Raw genomic sequence first — 20,589 nt, 5'->3', positions numbered from 1 at the left:
TATGATACCACTAAAATATTGATTAAACTTCCATGTAAAAAATAACTTGCCTATATATTCTTTGAAAAGAATGTAAATCACTCAAATTATAATTTTTTAATTATTCTTGAGTCTTCATAATACTTAAAATAATTTATTGGGTAAATATTTGTTAAGTACACTTAGAAAGTTCTATTTGGTTTATATTACGTTATGCTTTAATAAATGTTTTAATAATGCTCTCCCAAGAAGAAGTAGATGTTTCTGTTTTGGAAAAGTTCTCTTGAGGAAAAGAGGTGATACTGAAAACAATTTAGGTGTTGCTATGAAGTAATAAATTCTGCAGAAATTTATGTATTTTACATATTTCTCAAGGAAAGGGTTTTGGTGTGTTTTTTTTTTAATATATATTTTTATTGATTTTTTACAGAGAGGAAGGGAGAGAGATAGAGAGCTAGAAACGTCGATGAGAGAGAAACATCAACCAGCTGCCTCTTGCACACCCCCTACTGGGGATGTGCCCTCAACCAACTTAAATGCCCCTGATTGGAATCGAACCTGGGACCCTTCAGTCCGCAGACCAACGCTCTACCACTGAGCCAAACCGGTTTCGGCTTGGTTGTTTTTTGGTTTTTGTAAAACCGGAATAATTTTTACCTTTATAGAGCCTTTGCTCTAAGAATCAACTTAAGTGCCATTTTAAATTCATCAATACAAAACACATCAGAATCTTATTTTTTTTAATTGCCCTATTCTCTATTGGTTTTTATTCAAGTCACATTTAACAACAAATCAGCTTTGGTAGTAACTTTATTAATATTCAATTTGGAATTAAAAATAAATTTAACAGAATTACCAGCAATAGTAATAAAAAATAAGAAGTTTCTAATTTTTTCTGGAAGTTCAAAAATATTCATGGAATTTTCTCTCTTTCTAAAAATAACTATAATCAGGTTGGCATGTCTTTTAGGTATACTCAATATATTTACATTAGATATAAAGAAAAGATGGCAAAATGAATTAATATATCTTTTCTTATTAAGTTGTTTGAAGCCTTTGCTTCTTTTACCTTTATACTCTAATTATGATTTATGTACTTACAAACAAAAATAAAATGGAATCACCCTGGAGTCAAGGTAGAGCTAAACTCTGTAACTTATACTATTTCTTATAAAGTGGTAGGTAGAATTTCTTTATGGAGATACAAACAGATAACTCCTGGCCCAAAACAATAGTCAGGGTCATTACCTTAAAAGTCCTGTCCAACCTTCGAGTCTCTGAGACTGCATTGCTCTGAACATAGCCAAGTACAGTGAAGTATGATAATACATGACTAATGTTGACCTTTAGCTGTCTTATTATAAAATCCTTCTCCTGTTGTCTGGGAAGAATAAGCCAGGAATATTCATCACTGGTTATCTAATTTCACAGTAAGCTTTGTATTGAGACACCAAACAGTTTGGTCATGTGGCTTATATGTAGATATTGAAAAATAGTTCAACTGTTGTTTTGATGTCTATAATGATTGAAATGGTATGACTGTAATTCAAGCCTGTGGATTGGATTATGACAAAATTTGTTGTTAAGATGTACAAATACATTTCAAAGAAAAAATGATTGATATAATTAAGCTATATTGCTGACTCATTGAACTTATAGCCTGTTCATATAAATCATAGTCTGTATGCTGACTCATTGTATACTTAGAACAGTTTGAAGAGGCTGTTGTATGGTTACTGTTTGACTCTTGGCCTTGACTAGGTGCTTAAATTTGCAAGGGTTGTGGGGGATAAAGGGCAGGAGACCAGGGAGAGAGGACAGAGAGAAAGGGACAAGAGAGAAGGGGGAGCAAGGGAAAGAGGGTGGGGAAGAATGATGGATTGTTTATTGCCTACATTTTAAAAATCCTATTGTCTTAATTTAAAACAGTATCTCATTAAATGTTGAGTAAACATTATAAAGAAATATATTTTTTCATATATAAATAACCTTTTGATTGCATTTAGAAAGTCTCATTCTTGTAAATCTGGTTTGTGTGAAAAATGACTCCATGTAACCATGAGAAGTAATAAGTCTATATTTGTATATGGCTTTGCATGTAATATGTAAATGTTAGCTTATTTTGTTACAACAAGAAAATCACTTCATAAGACAGATTATGTAAAAATGTAATTTGTGAATAGGTTATATTGGGAAGTTTTTGCTGCTGCATTGGTTTAATATCCTTCAATATTGCAGAAGTACTACTATGTAAATTAGATGTGGACAACTTGTGAGCTAATAAAAACCAACAGCATGCATCAGATGATTGGTGGAAATCAAGCAATATGGTTGGTTTCAAAGTAACATTTGTATAAAACAATCTTTCAGTCTTTTAAAAAGAAAGTGTGAACATAGTAATTGCAAAACATTTTAACATGGATAAAGAATACAAGTTGTGGAAAGCTTGTAAACTTGCCATCTAAAACTGATTACCCTTTTGAGCATTTCATGCCTTTTGACAGTGAAAAGTGCACCTTACAAAAGCTGTTACACAAACCATTATATTTAAAAGGTTCCATTTCACACCCCCAAATCACAATTATTTGTTGTAAGTGAAAATTTAAAATTTCTTTCCTGTTTATTTTGGTAGCAATTACTGTGAATTTTGCCTTTCTCTTCTCCCTTCTTCCTTGCAAACTAGAAATTAGTCTTTTTGATTTCTTTATTTCGCTATAAACAGTCAGGTTTTTTTATTACAGGTTACATTCAGAGATGATGTAATGAAATATTTCAGAGCCTGAACCACTCACATATTTACTCCATTTAATAACAAAATACTGAACATAGAGTACCAAGATCCTTCATATATCTGAGAAAAAATGTTTTGCAAGATGATCCAGAATCCTCACAGAATATAAAATCCAGTGAACCATACACAAATACACAACATATACACAAAGATTATCTTATTTGCAATATTATTAAACATCCTGAAACGGTGTCTTATTCATTTATGTTAGAAAGAAACTTGGAAACATGTCTCTTATTTTAGGACTGCATTCTCCATGTTATGAGTATTTCTTCCATTGTGTAATAAGTACTTTGAGCTTCTGGCAGGCCTTCCTACTTCTTTTTGAGTGTCTTCTTTCTTTTTTGTCTTATTTGTAAACCATTATCTGTTAGAAAGAGCTATTGACTGGGATTTGGGAGTTCTGAGTTCTGATGCCAATAATGACACTAACTAATGGATCCATGTGGTTTGTAGGTCTCAGACTCCCTGTGAAAAGAGGGCCTGAACTATATGATTTTCTGAATACTCTTTAACTTTAAAATGCCTTCATATTGGGAAATGGGCCAATTATCTGAAAACCTATTACAATTCCCCTCCTAATTTTTGAGTGGTCAATTTATTGAATCGATAATTTACCTAAAAGCAGTCTACTTAAATATAAATTCACTGAATGGTTATTTTGTTAAATTTGCCAAGAACCAGTTTTCTAAATTATCAACTGCCCAAAATATGTTTCTATTAACTACATAAAAAGTTTATCACAAGTAATGCATAGAATAATTGCAGAAACTTTAAAAATTTCTGGTAAGAAGTATTGATTACTTGAAATTTTCCATAGCAATCCTACCACAGACACATTTGCAACAGAAATATTCATCAACTGAGTGCCAAATTTATCTTGCTTTTCATATACTGATGGCCTTGCAGTTGCTTAACACAGAAGGGATATATCCATCTAAGTTGGCTCATTGACAAACTTGTGAATTAGGGAGTATAAAATTCATTTAATGGATGAAAATGTCCTGAAAGGAAAAAATCTTTCCTATTGTCATTTATAAACTCCATGGCATTCAAGACATGCACACCCCTTGAATATAAAATAAATTCTCATTCTCAAACATTATTGGGCCAGAGAAAGGCAAAATTCCAGAATATTGTTATATAATGACATAGTTACCTATAGGCTACAGTGCTGACTTATAGTAATATTTCAGGTAAATTAAAACCTTAAACTCATCAACATAAATATCAAAGAATCTTTAAAAGCTCTTTTAAAACTTTCATTTAACACAAATTATGTCATCAATATATACAATTAAAAAAAGTTTTCAGTGAACTGGTCAATTTGTCAATTTGGCTGGCCATATGGCAATATGATTCTTAGTGAGTTGATTTTTGGCAAGGTAGACCTGATGTTATCATACCCTTATCACCATCTGTGCGGAGCAGGGGCCAATGAACTGTAATGGTAGCGCCCTACTGTCTTTAGAATGAGAGTGCTTTTTCCTCAGCCATACCTTAGAGCTGCAGTTGGAACCACTTAGATTTTTTGCCTCTGTATGAAAGGGGAAGGGGAGAGAGAAAGGGAAGGGGAAGAGAATGAATGAGCATATCTGCCACAGCATAGATTGATGGTGTGGGTAAGAATTGAGGAATTTATTTTTTTCTGCTCTTCTGATCACTGTAGCAAAATATGTCTCATGTTAGTATTTGAATGAAGCAACAAAATGAATAGATCAAGGTATGTGATGAATTCCTTGACATATATCAAGGAAAGATGGTTCTGTGCTCGAGCCAGAATAAGCATGTAGTTGGACTTAGAGGAGTATTCTAAAGTATCGCTGTAGAGTGTAGTTTTCTATCTTTGGCCTGTAATCTTCCTTCAAGTTCTGTCTGCTTCTCATTTAACATTTTTCATTGCAATGTCATCCTACCTAACTAAGGTGGAATATGTTAATTGACCCTCACACCATCACAAGGATGGTGGAGCCCATAGCCAATAAGGAGGGAATATGCTAATTGACTATCACGCCCTCAAAGATGGCGGCACCCTCAAAGATGGTGGCGCCCACAGCCACAAGATGGCAGCACCCAGTCCTTTTAGCCCCACCAGGGCAGCAGGGGCTGTCCCAAAGCACAAGCAAGCCTCCTGAGTCCCCCAAGTCCCCAGCCCCCCAGGGCTGGCCCAAGGCACAGGCAAGCCTTGGATGGGGGGGCTACCCAGGTGACGCCCGAGGTGCAGGCAAACCACAGATGGCTGTTGCTCAGCCTCTCAGGGCAACTCGAGGCTCAGGTAACCAGCACTATCCTAGGCTTGTGCTGCCAGCAGTGGCAGCAGCAGAGGTGTGATCGGCATCGCCTTCCACTGACCGCCAGGTTGCCTCCCACCCCTGAGGACTCCTGGACTGTGAGAGTTGGCAGGCCGGGCTGAGGGATCCCCCTCCAGTGCATGAATTTTCATGCAGTTGGCCTCTAGTTAGGTCATAAAGTTAAATATGTTTTTCTTGGAGTTGCTGAAGGCAATTTTTGACTGTATGTAAAGGTCAGGGAGCAGCAATCACTAGTGCCTATGTCAAAGATTCCCAAACCCATTTTTTTAAGAATTAACTAGTTGAAACTGGCCCTTCTTTTGCCATTTGGGAAGTTGCAGCCGGTCATTCCTATTCCTTTAGAAGTGGAATTGACAGTGGGCACTGTTTAGTCATTTTTTTATTCCTGATTCAAATTTCAACAAACCTAACTGTATTGTTGCCTTAGCAAAGTATTATAGTACAGAACCCACAAGATGCAGAATTTTTATTAGTCTTTTCTGACATCTACAGACTAGAACAGATAGCCATCTTGTGAGATACTCAGCATTGCTAAAAATGAAATGAATTTTTTTTTTTTAGAGGATAACTACACATGCAAAATAGCTCGGTTAAAAAATTACAGGATGTCTAATTCCTATAGAAGTTTAAAAATGTAGAAAAGACTGCTGCTTTAGACAGGACTACATAATGTTTAATTAGTAAAACATTTATATTGTCATATTATAAACTAATACAGCATATGACTGGGTTGAGAAAGGAAAGAAAAAACGGTTTGCTCCTCGAACTTAATAAGCTGTGTAGTATATTCGAGTCCTCACTCTGACCATGGCTAAATGTGTGACCCTAGGCTCATAGTTATTTAAACTTTGAGCCTAAGTCTTCTCACCCATAAAAATGGAATAATAATAGGACCTTCATGGGATTTCTGGACAGATTAAATAATGCATGTACATACAATCCTTAACCTAAATGTTAACTAATTAGTAAATAGAGGCTACTACCTTTTTTGTGTGTTTGTGAAAAGTTTCAATGATTGTTAAGAGAACATAGAAGAATGTCAGTTGAATGTCACCAAGTTCAAATAAATTTTAAGTGATTAATTAATGATGAAGTTAGAAAGATTACTATTAGGCTAATTATTTGTTCTTAGCATTTTGGCTAGGAAAATTAAAGTTCTCTGCATGCTTCTGTCTTATAAAAACAAAGGAAGCCTGCTAGGCCACCTTTTCCAAGATGACATGATTAGAGCATTGGATCTGAATCCACAATTTAGTGAATCCGATATACTTATTAAAACACAGTAAATGATGTGTCAGAAGGTTAAAAGCAATAGCTGAAGACTTAATTTGCTCATTTGGGTTTATTTAATTCTTGTTTCTTCATAAAAGAAATTACACAAAAAATCTGTCCAGACTTACAAATGTTGGAATATGAGAGTTGTGAAATTCTACCATAAAGAGAATTGAAAATGAAGTCATATTAGAAAATTAAAAAATAAATTATTCATAATGAGTAATTGATTGAAAATGGCTCCAATAGAAATTTATTTATTTATTTATTTATATTATATATATATATATATATATATTTATATATATAGTTATTCTGTATATATATATAATTTTTAAGTGTTACATGTCTCTGATATAGCATACTGTAATAGTATTGTTTCAGCTGGGTCTAAACTCATCCCTTTATACATTCATTTGTTCATACAACAATTAAAGATACTCTGTGTCTTGAGCCCAGTTGCATATTTTGCATATTTGTGAATGAAAAGGTCCATATGCTCATAATGTTTATAATCTTGTTGGAGAGACAGGTACACTACAAAATTATAATTATTTTGTGCTGAGTAAAGATAGGACATGAGACCCAGAATTGTTAAGCGGGGGGGGGGGGGGGGGGGGGGGGTTGTAGTGGTTTGTGATGCTGTCTGGGGAAGTGGAATTTATATTTAGAGCTGAAAAATGAAGCAAAGAAGGAAAAATTGTTTCAATAAGAAGGAACTCCTTATTCAAAGGTCCCAGCTTTGGAGAACTGAGAGTACTTCCTTGTGGCTAGGTTGTAGATACTCTTTGGAAGATAGATGGTAGTCAGTAGTTTTATTCTCAAGAGCCTTATAAACTCTGTTAAGGGATTTGCAGTTTATCTTGAGGATATTGGGACCTAATGAAAGGATTGGCATGAACTCTAGGGAGTTGGAAGCATAAAGATATGTGAATAGGTTTTTGAGAGATATTAAGGAGCAGAATCATTGAACTCATGGTTGATTAGATTTGAGGAAAACTTTTGGTGATAAAAGGAATGATTGGATAGGATAGTCACTCTTTATATATTTCTAGGAATAAAGGAAGTATTCTCTCTCTCCTCTTTTAGTACCCTGGGAAGATCATCAAAATGCAGGAGAAGTGAGGGTGGAAAATAAAACTAATTATGTGAAATTTTACTCTAATATAAAACAGTACATATTATCAGTTGCTTTTAATCATAAAGAACTTACCATTGATTGTAAGTACATTAAAATAGCCCCAGTTTGGAGTATTATCTAGCAGAGATTTATGAGGCATCCTAAAATAATCTACTTTAGAAGGAACCATTATTTTTGGAGCAAAAAGATACTTTAGACTGACTTGGAAGGGCAGCCATACATAGAGTGAACCACTAGTTTCGATAAAATTAGCTTCAAAGGAACAGTCTTTAATTCACTATAATTGACTTAATTTCAAATATTATTTTTTTAAAGAGAAATACTTTTTTTGTTAAATATGTGAGTATACAAAATTGGCTAACCTATAAGCCTGGTGCATGAAAATGATAATTCATGCTCTGGAGAGAGGGGTCCCTCAGCCCAGCCTGACCTCTCTCACAGCCCGAGAGCCCTTGGGTGGGAGGCGACCCAGAAATCTTGGGAAGGTGACACCCATCACCCCTCTGCTGCTGCCACTGCCAGCAGCGAAAGCCTTGGCTGGTCCTGGTTACCTGAGCCTCTGGTGGCCCTAAGCAGCTGAACAGCTGCCATCTGAGGCTTGCCTGTACCTCAGGCCAGCCCTGGGGGGCTGAGGGGACTGGGTGCTGCCATCTTGTGGCTGTAGGCATCACCATATTTAAGGGCGTGGCAGTCAATTAGCATAGTCCCTCCTTATTGTCTGTGGGCTCCACCACCTTTGTGATGGTATAAGGGTCAATTAGCATATACCTTCTTTATTAAATAGGATATATGTATATATACATATATATGGTATATATGCATTTTAGAATGAACATCAATGTAAAAATTTCATTTGATTAATAGCATGTTTTATAGCAAGTATTTCTAGAATTTATGTGTGTGTTAACAGATTTTTTTCAAGTTTATACACACCCACATTCACTACATTTGGTTAAAAACATCACAGTATTTTTGAGAATTCAGTTATTAAACTATTGTACATTTAAAGTGGGGTACATTTGCTGAAACCGGTTTGGCTCAGGATAGAGCATTGGTCTGCGGACTGAAAGGTCCCAGGTTCGATTCTGGTCAAGGGCATGTACTGTTGTTGCAGGAGCTGGTCAATGTTTCTCTCTCATTGGCGTTTCAAACTCTATCCCTCTCCCTTCCTCCCTGTGGAAAATATATATATATATATATTTTATTTTTTTTTAATTTAAAAAGGGTAAAGTGGGGTACATTATTTATATTAGCAGTGCCATTATACAGTACTAGAGGCCTGGTGCATGAATTCGTGCACGGGAGGGATCCCTTGGCCTGGCTGGTGATCGGGCAATTAGGGCTGACAGCCGGGGGCAAGGGATTGCTGGAGGTTGGGGGGGGTTGGGAATGCAGGAGGTTGCCCAGCTGAACTCCTCCCTGATCAGGTTGGAGGTCCGATCAGGTAGGGGCCAGCCTAGGAGGGTCTGCAGATAGTTTGCTGGCCAGCCCCGCCCCAGATCAGGGTGGCGAGACCAATCAGTGGCTGGGCCAGCCAGGGACAGGGATACTGAGAGAGGTGGGTCAGCTGGCAGGGGGATCTGTGGGAGGTTGGTCATAAGGCCCTGCCCCCAGTCAGGGTGGTGGGGCCACCTAGGTTGGGCTGATTGGGGGGAGGGGCTGTGGGAGGTTGCAGAGTGCCAATTGAGGCCCTGATCAGGCTGGTTGGCCACTGCAGTGTGAGTCATAGTTATCAGTTGTTCTAGTTGTTCTGTCCTTTTGGTCACTTGGCTTTTAGATAGATAGATAGATAGATAGATAGATAGATAGATAGATAGATAGATTAGATAGATAATTTTCTCTTTTTAGATGTTTTGATCTCTTCAAGCCTGTCCTTTGAATAGTTAGGAACTGCAAAGGCTCTATTCTCCACTTTCTATAGAAAGAAAAACAAATGAGGCATTCAGAAAAAAATAGGATCATTTACTGTGTGGGCAAGAGAATACACATTCATTTTACTGGGCCCTTTTTTGACTTTTTAAAGGACAAAATTAATTTTTTGAAAGCAAATAGTCTTTCTGTATTATTTCCTCTATAAAATATATTTTTGAACAGAAGGTTAACGCAGGTGTCTTTTAACCTCTAATATGCTTCTCCATACCCTGAAAATTATAGATTTGATCATTTCAGGAAAGAGTATATTGATCCCACATTAGGTATATTATGGTACATAGTGTGTCTATTTGTTCAAATTTAGAACTCTTTCTTAGTGCTCCAAAGCTCAATAGATTGCTTAATCTCTCTAAACTTGATTTAGCTAAAATTGCCTCACTGCTGCTGGCTGTGTAGCTGAGAGAGTGCCATTATTGGAGGTAGACAGACCTAGACTTGAATCCTGGCTTTATGTCTTAATAGTTCTGTAATTCTGGACAAGTTTCTTAATCTCTAAACCTTACTTTTCTCTCCCATAATATATCCATCACATAGTATCTGCTCAACAGATGGTAGCTATTCTTACTAATATCTCTAATAATGAAGATGATGATAGGTTTATGACAACATGCTTATTGTTCATCATCTTTATATTCTAAGGGCTATTATCATTAAATACTCCATCCAGTAGTTTCTAGTAGCTCTCAGGAGTGGATTGCCCAGTAGGGAGAAACATTTATGGCATTGTCTAAGGAATTTGTTTAAGAATCTTTCTGTATATTTATTCATTTTGTTCTCTAATCCTCCTTCCACTAGGATACTTGTAAGTTTCTGTTTGGTTGGTTTTCTTTTTCTTCTCTCTCAGCTAATACCTGAGCACTGCCATTTTCTAACATATGTCAGTAGGTGATTTGCCTATTAATTCATGAACATGAGGGAGAGAAAATGCTGGATGGCCCCAGCAGTAGACTGGACAAGCACTTGTTTCTCTTTCCCCCAGATTACCTCTGTGCCTGATGACAGCTTCTCTTAATAACTATTAATAGAATAAAATAATTCTTACTTCACTTCAGTAGCTAAAGTATTTTAGCCTTATTTTTCGTCTCCAAAGAAACAAATTTTTATAATCTGAGTGAAGGTTAAGAATTAGTTAAGAAAAAACCTTTATTTAAAAAATGAAAAAAAGTTACCTAGGCAACCTGATATGTTACCATTGTACTGATTAATCATCACCAGCATTAATCAGTATCATCGGTTATCACACAAAGATGACTGCTGAACAGTCTACAGTGTAGACTCTACACTATCATCATTTCATCATTCTTTACTGATCAGTTTAGTACAAAAGATGAACTGTACACAGTTCTGAGAATTGCAACCTCAAACCTAAAAAAAGAGGCAGAACTTTTATAATACAGAAAATCATGAATTTTCTTTTCACATCCCTTCAGTTATTTGATTTACTGTTTTGATAAAGCCCTGCATCTTTACAATAAATAAACTTTTCACAGAGGTGTATTTTAAATTTAAAAAGTCTGACTATAATCTATAGCTTAACCAATTTCTTTCATTTGTGTCAGGTGACTTGGGGTGGGGGGAACCAAGTCATCATGTTTTATATTTGTTGGTAAATTAATAAGCTCAATATATTTTTTAAAAAGTTTAACAAATTAAATTCTCATCTGAATATTTAGCCATGTATTAGTACATATGAAATTTCTATAATGCCCATTACTTTATATTATACTAACTTTGAAAGTTGCTTAATATTTTCAGTCTATTTTATGAATTAGGATATTCTTATTTTTATCACCTATTCCAGAATATTCAGAAAAATATACATTTCATATTAATTTTATATCTGAAAAGTATATATAGCAACTCCCTCCCCCAAATATGGCTCATTTTAGTTTTACAATTTTAAAAGAAATTTTAATTGCTATGGACATTATGTATATTAACATTTATTTTCTAACATTTATTCAAGAATGCTCATACTTAAAGTTTTAGTATTAAAAATTTTATACTGATGCTGCAAAATTTGTTACAATTTTGGATCTTTCTCTGTGGAAAAATACATCAATGTTAAAATTTCTTTCTCTGTTTCAAAAATAGTAATTTTAAATTGTGACAAAATATTTTCCCGGTAAATAACTTTTCTATATTCTTATATTGAAACAAATTTCTAAATATATAATTTATTCTTGAATATCACATTTCAAGTGTGATTTATTTTTATTACACCTACTATTATAATTTTGGTTAATTTGTTTCAAGCAGGAATTGGAATTAGCATATTTATTTTTCTAAACTAAGTAAAAAGAAAGGAAATTCTCCATTGCACTTGAAAATTAAATTACAAATCTTATTTTTTATACTGAATTAAAACCTGTTAAATTCCTCAGTGCAAAAAATTGTTGGTGTAGTAAACTTTTCAGGCTTCCCTTTTTTTGGAGAGCTAACTATTTCAGGATGAAAAAAAAAATTAGATGGATACTACTCTAGCAGTTATATAATTCCATTTGATAAGTAATTGATTAGGTCAGACAATTAAACCATTTAATCTGGCCATGTACATTGTATGTGGGAAAAGGAATCCAACTGTGAATTTGAGTATATTAAATAATCTTCAGTAAGTTCCACAAAGAACATTTGAATGCCTTGGAACTTGCAATAATGCATGTTTGTTCCAAACACATTTGCTTTGCCTAGGTTTTGCCTCTCAGGTTGAAGAAATGCTAATCTTGTCGCATTCAGCAGCTGGTTTTTTTCCATATTCTTTTCCTTCTCCTAGGGGTTAATTAGCCTTCTTTCAAAATGTGGCCTATTTAGCTGTAGATTCACATGATTCAGCCAGAGCAGGCTGTACAAAGCAGAACTGTTAACAGGAGGGTGTGTCCAACTGCTTAATTAGCCAGAATAAAAAGGTCCTTTGTCAAACAAGCATCTGTTGCTCTTGACACACCTGACAGCCACATTAGGCAAGGATGACTAGACTGAAATTGTGCATGTCTCTCCTGCAAGACTATACAGCTCATTTACATATGGGCTTCATCATGGACAAGCTGCAGGGGTGTATTTAGCTTATCAAAATGGATTAATGTGACTGCATTTGTGTCTGATAAACAAATATCACTTGAAAGGAGGCTGTGAAGGAACTCAACTAACCAAATTACTCCCAAACATAAACAAAACACCAGAAACCACTGCCAGATGAATGGAAACACTTCAAATGTGTACACAAATCTTTATGTTGGGTCTAAAACAAAACCTTCAAATAATGCATACTAAGACACTACCCTCATGTGATGATCCTGGCTCTACGGAAATGTTGGAAAGCTACCAGAATACTCTGAACGTGTCAGTGGGTTTAAATGATCTTTTGAGCAAAATTTGGCAGGAGGGTTATATTCCTCCAACATGCTTTAACATTCTAATTGATCTGCTGTTAAATTAGGTCTTCAGAATTAATCAGTTAGAATGCCTCTGGAAAAATACTTATTAGTTGAGTTGTATTATGGCCTCAGTAAAAAGAGAGAGAATAGTTCCTAACTCAATGTCAGAGAGAAAGGATGTCTACCCATTGTTATTGGAAGTATAGATCAAATATAATTGTTTGAAAATCCCTAATACTTTGCTGTTCTGACCAACAGTCTTTAGCTAGCTTTTCATTTGGAACCCTTGTCATCATGATATTGCAAAATAAATATGGGCTTTGGAGTTCTGAAAACTAGGCTTGAATTCAGGCTCTTTCTTGTATAAAGCTGTGTGGCCTTTAGCAAGTTATATAATCCATTCGTGCCTCAGTTTACTCATTAATTAAGTGGAAATAATAACATTTACATTATTGGGGGTCTTCTGGGGATTAAAATAATAAGTGATTCAAGCACTTAACGTATTGTCTGGTACCTGAAAAAGACTTGTTAAATGAGAGAACTAATTATGGTAGGACTTTTTGAGGAAATCTCTGGAAGGAATGTGATTGAGATCCTCTCAGTGCATGAGGCCTAAGCAAAAAGAGCCTCATTCTTAAAGTTGATGGAGACAATGAAATCAGAGGATAATGAAGTTGGTCTATTAAGGAAAAATGAAAACAGAACTGAGACTCTTAAGTTTATCAATTAGCATGACTCTCTAATCCAGGAGCCAAGATTAGAGGATGAGCAGTAACATGGGAGTAAACAGATGTTCTGGAACAATTATTTGGTTGTTCTGGATTATACCACAGTTTTGATGTGGTATATACTTAGAGCCAGAGGCTGGATTGAAAGTTCTCCATGACACTCTAAGTTACATAAGACATTTTCTATCCATCTTATTTCCCCTTCCGTTCAGTAGAGGTTGCTTCTATTGAACAGTTGGGATCCTTACCCTCTTTCACTCTAAAAGTTCATCAGCTTCCTTGCTTCACTTCTATCTGTATAATTTCCTATATGATAAAGAGGGAATATGCAAATTGAGCATCGCTCCACCACAAAGATGGCAGCACCCACAGTGGAGGGGGGTGTTTCTATAACACCAGATGACTGGGCCCACAGCAAAGGTTTCCGTGACACAAGATGGCTGCACCCAAAGCGAAGGCCGAGTTCCTATAACGAGCCTTAACGAGTAATCAGCAGGGACGCAAGGCTGCACTCCCCTTCCCCCGCCCCCATGGGGCTTGACAGGGGACCTCAAGGTGCTCCCTCCCACCCTGGCCCAGGCTGGGGGACCTCAGCCACACCCCCCACCCTGGCGCTGGGCCTGGGGACCTGAGGCTGTGTCCCCTACCTGGTGGAGTTTTACAAGGGTGAGCCCAGCCTAGTCTGGATCTAACCAAATGGGGGGCCAGCAGGTCTGGGTCTTGTGTGATTTTGAGGTGCATGTGGGTGGGTGGGGACTTGATTCTGGATCCTGTGGTGTGCCTCAGACTTGATAGGAGGAAGATTTTCATATACATTTTACTAATTTTCTTTCATCTCTGACACTTATAGAGAAAGGGCAAGTAGCAATATTAAAAGATTTCCTCCAATTAATCCCCTTTTAATGTGCATGAATTTCATTCACGGGGACGCTAGTTTCTATTATAAAACTCCATCTTGGTCTAGTAGTTTAGTGAATGAGCTTTATTGTTATGTCCAAACCCTCCTTTTTACTTCTGTTTGTTTGACTTTGGTTAAATGACTTACCATCTCTGCAGCCTCAGCTGACTGATCTGTGAAATGAGGAAAATTAGAGTTCCAATCATTTAATAACACATTTTTGTTAGTAAAGTGGCCAAAGTGTGGGTATTTCTCTTATACAAAAGAAGTAAACCAGTATAAATGTTATCAATATTGGCTTAAACCCAGAAAGTAATTTTCTATTTTCAGTCTTGATTTGTAGGACTAAGTTTCTGATTACCCCATAAGGTGTCATGAACTTAAATGCCTATAGAGGCCAGGAAAGTGAATGAGTTGCACCATTTAAATAATTTGCCTATGAAACACATAGGTTTTCCTTTTCTACATTTTCAGATTTTTCAAGAGAATCTAGAAATTTGGTTTTTAATGCAAAGTTTTCTGATTTTAAATGTTGGCAATTAAGAATTTTAACTTGTAGTAACTCTGAGTAAAAGCCTATCTATAGAATCTAATATAGTCCATAGGATGCTGATTTTCAAATTTATGCCTTTTATCTTGTGACTAGAGGCCCAGTGCATTGGATTCGTGCACTGGGCATGGTATGTGGGCATTGATCTGCTGTGGAAGTGCTGCTCACCCTGGTCAGCCCCGTGGCTGTGGACCCACCTTCCCAGCGGCTGCTCCCTGGTCTGGCATCTTCTGTGGAGCTAGAGCACTCACCTGTCCAGGGGACCGAGTCAGGGCTGGGCTCAGGGACAGTAGCACTGAGAGGTCATTCCACCATTCGGTCACTGGGCTTTTGTTATATAGGATTAGCTCTCTATGGTGCTTTATTAAGAACACTTAAGAATTGCTTTAAAAATATTGATATGTTTAATTTTTAAAGAGATGTCCATTCTTTATATTCTTATTAGAGGCCCGATACATGAATTCATGCATGGGTGGTTTCCACCCAGCCCACCTCAATGGGGGCCAATTGGGCTAGGCTGGTAAGAAGTGGGGATGTGGAGGGTTGGCCAGCCAGTCAACCCACCCTCAATCAGGGTGAAATGGGCCCATCAGGGCTGGGGCCAGATGGGAGGAGGAGCTGAGGGCAGTTGGCTACCAGCCCTACTCCCTGGTGGAACTCGAAGTTGAGGGGACAATTTGCATATTAGCCTTTATTATATAGCATTCTTATATTTGGTCTAAAATATTGGATGTCAAAGTATGAGTCATATACCAAAAATGGCTATGTAGGTGGTCTGTAATACAACGTAGTACAGACACATGAGAGAGCCTAGATAAAGCTCCCAGCCAGCACTGGTAGAAATAGGAGGGAGTTTTAATAAGAGCTAGTTTACTGCGGGGAAACTCATTCATCCTTGATTGAGCAGCTTTATGAAGAAGCCATAATTGACAACCCTGTCTTCCTTACTTGTGTATTGCTCTGACAAAGGCCACAGCCTATCTTGCTTATGGGCGGAGGGACTAAGAAAGCCTCACTGAAGATAATATCTAACACCTGGTTCATTCTTCATCCACTACAGAAAGACATCACTTTACACTTACTAAAACTTCTCTGCTGTAGCACAACTGGCATAGATAGCCTATAAGTATAGAATGAATTAAAGAATTCTGGCTTTTGAATTTTTAGCTTCTTTTTTTTTGGAGCTGAACATTAGATGATGCAAATAAATGGGGTGGTAGCCATAGTCTGTACATTCCTTCTGTTGAAACCCCTAGGCACCTTCACTCTGTGCCTGAGGTTTCTCATCTGTAAATGGAGATTATAGTCATCCCAGCAATATTGGATTGTTACATGGGTTAATTTATTTAAGAATTAACATGTAAAGCATTTAAAAGAGTCCCTTAGCATATGTTAAACACTCAGTCAGTGTTAGTTGTTGTTGCTATATCTTTTGTATGTGCTAAGGTTTATTGTGCTGCTTTAGGGTTTTGACTAACAAAAGAATAAGAATAATTACCTGAAATGATGCCAATGTCAAGGTTTGGAAAGAAAAGTAAGCACAGATTCAAAGTAAAGAGGCCTAACCCCCACATCTATTCCTGTCACCTGAATGAATCTGTTAACCTCTTTGGGTTTTGGTTTCCTCATTTATAAAATAAGAAGAGTAGATTAGATGTCTTCAGAGGTCCATTTGTAAAACTGAATGAGATGATAGAAAAGGTTTGGGGGGAATTTGAAAGAGGTCATGCTGTAACAAAAGATGCTAAGAGGGGTCAATTTTCTACTTGAAAGAATTGAATATGCTTTCAGAATTTTCTTAGGAAAATTAATGTTCACCATATTGTTCACAGATTTAAACCATAATGCAGTATTTTTCTTAGGCTACCAATTAAATATTTTTTGTCCTTATCCCCCCTCCTCCCCGTAAAGAAAATTAGAATTCTTGTTCCTGCTCAATAGCAAAGAAATTAATATTTAATCTTTTGTGTGTTTAAGTAGCACAAGGGAATGCAGAGGCCAGGTGGCTGAGAAACCACACTTGTTAGCATACATGCTGTAAAATTCAATCCTGTGTTAGTAGGTCAGACAGATGAGAACTGAAAAATATGCTGTTTTGAATTGTTAATGACAAAGATAATATTTCATGATTTTGTTTACAAGTCTCATTTATGTAATAGTTGTCTTACCCATCTCTCAAATTAATGTTTGTCTATCTTTTTATAAGAATATACTTAAACTTTTATTTTAGTACCATATCATATCACAAGACAAGAAAATTAGGTTGGTGCTTCAGCTAAGTTTAGGGTATATCAGTTGATTTTTGGATATATATTAATTTTTTTAGATCAGTGAATAGCAAGTTTGAAAATTGGGAAGGACCTTATAAATAGTTTTTCCTAAATTGTACACCTCTGGTAATATCCTAATAATCTATAAATAGTCTAGAAAGTATGGTTTATAACATAATTTGCATACAGTTAAGTTTTATATTCTGAGAATTGAGTATCTTGACATAATTTTTGGCTATCCTATCTAATAAAGAGGGAATATGCTAATTGAACCTCATGCATTGCAAAGATGGTGGTGCCCATAGCCAAAAAGGAGGGAATATGCTAATTGACTGCCCTTCCCTCAAAGATGGCAGTGCTCTTAGCCACAAGATTGCAGCACTCAGTCCTCTCAGCCCTGTCAGGGTGGCAGGTTCCTGACAAGGCACTGCCATCTTGTGGCTGTGGGTGCCTCCTGGGGGTGGGCTTGGCCACTCTGCTGGCCTGCTCCAGAGTCCCCCAGTCCCCTCAGCCCCAAGCTGCCCAGGGCCAGCCCAAGGCACATGCAAACCTCGGATGGTGGCTGCCCAGCCACCCAGGGACATCTGAGGCTCAGGTAACCAGGGCTGGCCAAGGTTTGCTTTGCTGGCACTGGCAGCAGCAGAGGTGTAATGGAGTATTGCCTTCCCCTGACCACCAGGTTGCCTCCCACCCCTAAGGGCTCCCACTATGAGAGGGGGCAGGCCAGGCTGAGGGACCCCCTTTCTCCCAGTGCATGAATTTTTATTTTCATGAACTGGGCTTCTAGTAGTTTATAAATAATTGAAAACAATTATAACATATGAGACCTAACTAAGGAAGATACTAGGATTAGTAATTTTCTGTATTTATTTAAAATGTGGTCAAAATAACTATAAATATGTGTGAACTTTCATGACAGTATTTTGGGGTAAGGAGCTTTCAGAGAGTTGAAAGTCTCAGTAATGCTGCTAGCAAATGTAATGCTGCTAGTCACGCAAAGGGAGCATTTCAAACTTTATTTCTATTTTAATATATTTCAGAGACCATCATGCAGACATCAGAGACTGGGTCGGACACAGGTTCAACAGTGACTTTACAGACATCTGTGGCTAGTCAAGCAGCAGTGCCTACACAGGTGGTACAGCAAGTACCAGTACAGCAACAGGTAAGGAGCCGCTGTTGTCAGAGCAGATGCTGAGCCTTTCGTTGTGCAGACTGTGTTCAAGAATGATTTGAATTATCCTTTCTGGCACAGTGGGTGCTAAGATAGGCCTAGTTCAGTTCATGAGTTAATTCAGCACATGTTTCTTGAGCACTTCCTAGATAGTCTAGATTGTTTTTTGCTAGATTGTAGGGATACCAATGTAAATACTCAAACAATACAATTCCTATTCTGAAAGAGCCTCTTAAATCTTAAAGAGAACATTTGTTTCTGACTTGACCACCTGAAGGAGATTTTAGTCTCCTCTTTCCCCTCACTGCTCTTTATCACAACTTCCTATTTTTTTTTTTCATATTGAAATGTCAGCAATCATGTTTTTCTGTAATTGCCTCACAGCAGTACTTAATAAAGGAGAAGATGGATGTACCTTGTAGGCAGAGATTTTGTCTTTGTGATATTTTAGAAAGTGCCTGGGTGAGTGATAAATGCTTTTTAATGAAAATTAAATTATCTTAAAGGTCTGGAGGTCCGATTCATTCCATTTAAAAAATTGAGAATGAATGAATTCCTCATCACATGTTTACTACAGGGCTGATTCATACTCGGCACTTGGCTTGTTTGGGAAAGACACTGACAAACTAATGCTGTTCAGGCCAGCTAATAGTTCTGCATGTGGACTGTGCACACATCGGCCTGTCATTTCTTCTGCAGTGGAGAGAAAATAAGTGAGAAAGGTTATGTCACAGAGCATGTTGACATTTTAGATTTTCCCATAATTTTTTAGTATCAAGGAGAATCTTTAGCAAATCTTGCTCTTATAATTATAAACAAGTAGGGAGAGTAATATCTTTTCCTAAATGATAGAGGGATTCAAGGTAATATTCTTTTCACAAGATAGAAGTTGGTGTGGCAGGAAGAGTGCTAGAATTAGCAAAGTTCTTTGAGTCAGAGTTAAAGATATTTGAAGTTTTGTTTTTAGCTCACCCTCCTGGTCTCTATCACACACACACACACACACACACACACACACACACACACACACTTACACTTATAGTATGAGTCGAACTATATATAATTGTTATCTATAAAAAGCAACAGTTTCATATGATTCAATTTACTAATTGTGTTTCTTATCTTTCTTATCTTTATTTTTCATAAATAAGTCTACCCAAAATGGTGTTTTAAAAGCCTCTGCTATTATTGATGTCATCACCAATTTCTGGATGCTGAACATTACTCAGAAGAGGTGGCTTATGACATGTTGTCCAAAGAGCAGGTGGAGAACTATTAGGACAGTGTTATATCGAATTTTAAAAAGATAATCTATCAATATTAAGCAAATGTTGAACAATAGCACACACTCTGGTTGGATTTTTGTCTCATTTCTGAAAGAGGAATGGTCGTGGAAGTATCTGTCTCTTACAGTAATGTGGTAGACATCATATTCCTATCCCCAGAAAGTGCCCTCTTGAGACAGTGAAATGTCTGCATACCTGCCCCTCTCTCCTAGTCTCTTTTCTTCCTCCCTTCTTTTTTCCCTTCCTCTCTCCCTCTTTCCTGTTCTTAAAAAATCTTTTTACTGAGTTTAGATATCATCAGATAATTACTATGTAGATCTTATATAGTAATTTAAGAAGTCAAATAGTTTGACAAGTTTATTATTTTAAAAAAACACACACACAAAAAAAGAAAAAACAGTCCTCAATCTCCTTCTAATCCTATGAACTTCTCAGAGGCAACTGTTTTTGCCTCTTTCTACCTATTATTTTGATATTTACTTCCATGTTGTAAAAAATAATACTTATTTTATTGTGTTTTTTAAAAAAATTTATTTTTATTGATTTCAGAGAGGGAAGGAGGGAGGGAGAGAGAGAAAGAGACAGAGAGAGAGAGAGAGAAAGAAACAACAATGATGAGAGAAAAATCATTGATCAGCTAGCTGCCTTTTCCATGCCCCCCACTGGGATCAAGCCTTCAATCCCATATGTGCCCTGATAGGGAATTAAACTGTGACCTCCTGGTTCATATGTCAACACTTAACCACTGAGCTATGCCAGATGCACTATTTTACTTTTTTGTGTGTATTTGAGTTTAACACATTATCATATCATATCCCTCTTTCTGGTTCTTAACACACACACACACACACACACACACACACACACACACACAAACTGTCC

General features: G+C 36.8%; 1 protein-coding gene across 4 annotated transcripts in view; it reads left to right on the top strand.

Annotated features, from left to right (window-relative positions):
- Positions 1–20,589, top strand: part of RFX3 (regulatory factor X3) — a 269,949-nt gene that overhangs the window by 120,534 nt on the left and 128,826 nt on the right. For all 4 annotated transcript variants that reach the window (XM_036433933.2, XM_036433934.2, XM_036433932.2 and 1 more), the window contains one exon: positions 18,288–18,412. In XM_036433933.2, the coding sequence (XP_036289826.1) occupies positions 18,296–18,412 (117 nt within the window). In that variant the 5' untranslated portion in view covers positions 18,288–18,295. The remainder of the gene's footprint in view (positions 1–18,287; positions 18,413–20,589) is intronic.

This window comes from Pipistrellus kuhlii, unplaced genomic scaffold, assembly GCF_014108245.1.
Source record: "Pipistrellus kuhlii isolate mPipKuh1 unplaced genomic scaffold, mPipKuh1.p scaffold_m20_p_12, whole genome shotgun sequence".
In the NCBI taxonomy this organism is placed as follows: Eukaryota; Metazoa; Chordata; class Mammalia; order Chiroptera; family Vespertilionidae; genus Pipistrellus; species Pipistrellus kuhlii.
The sequence above is the reverse complement of the archived record's forward strand: the minus strand, read 5'-3'. Positions and strand labels throughout refer to the sequence as shown.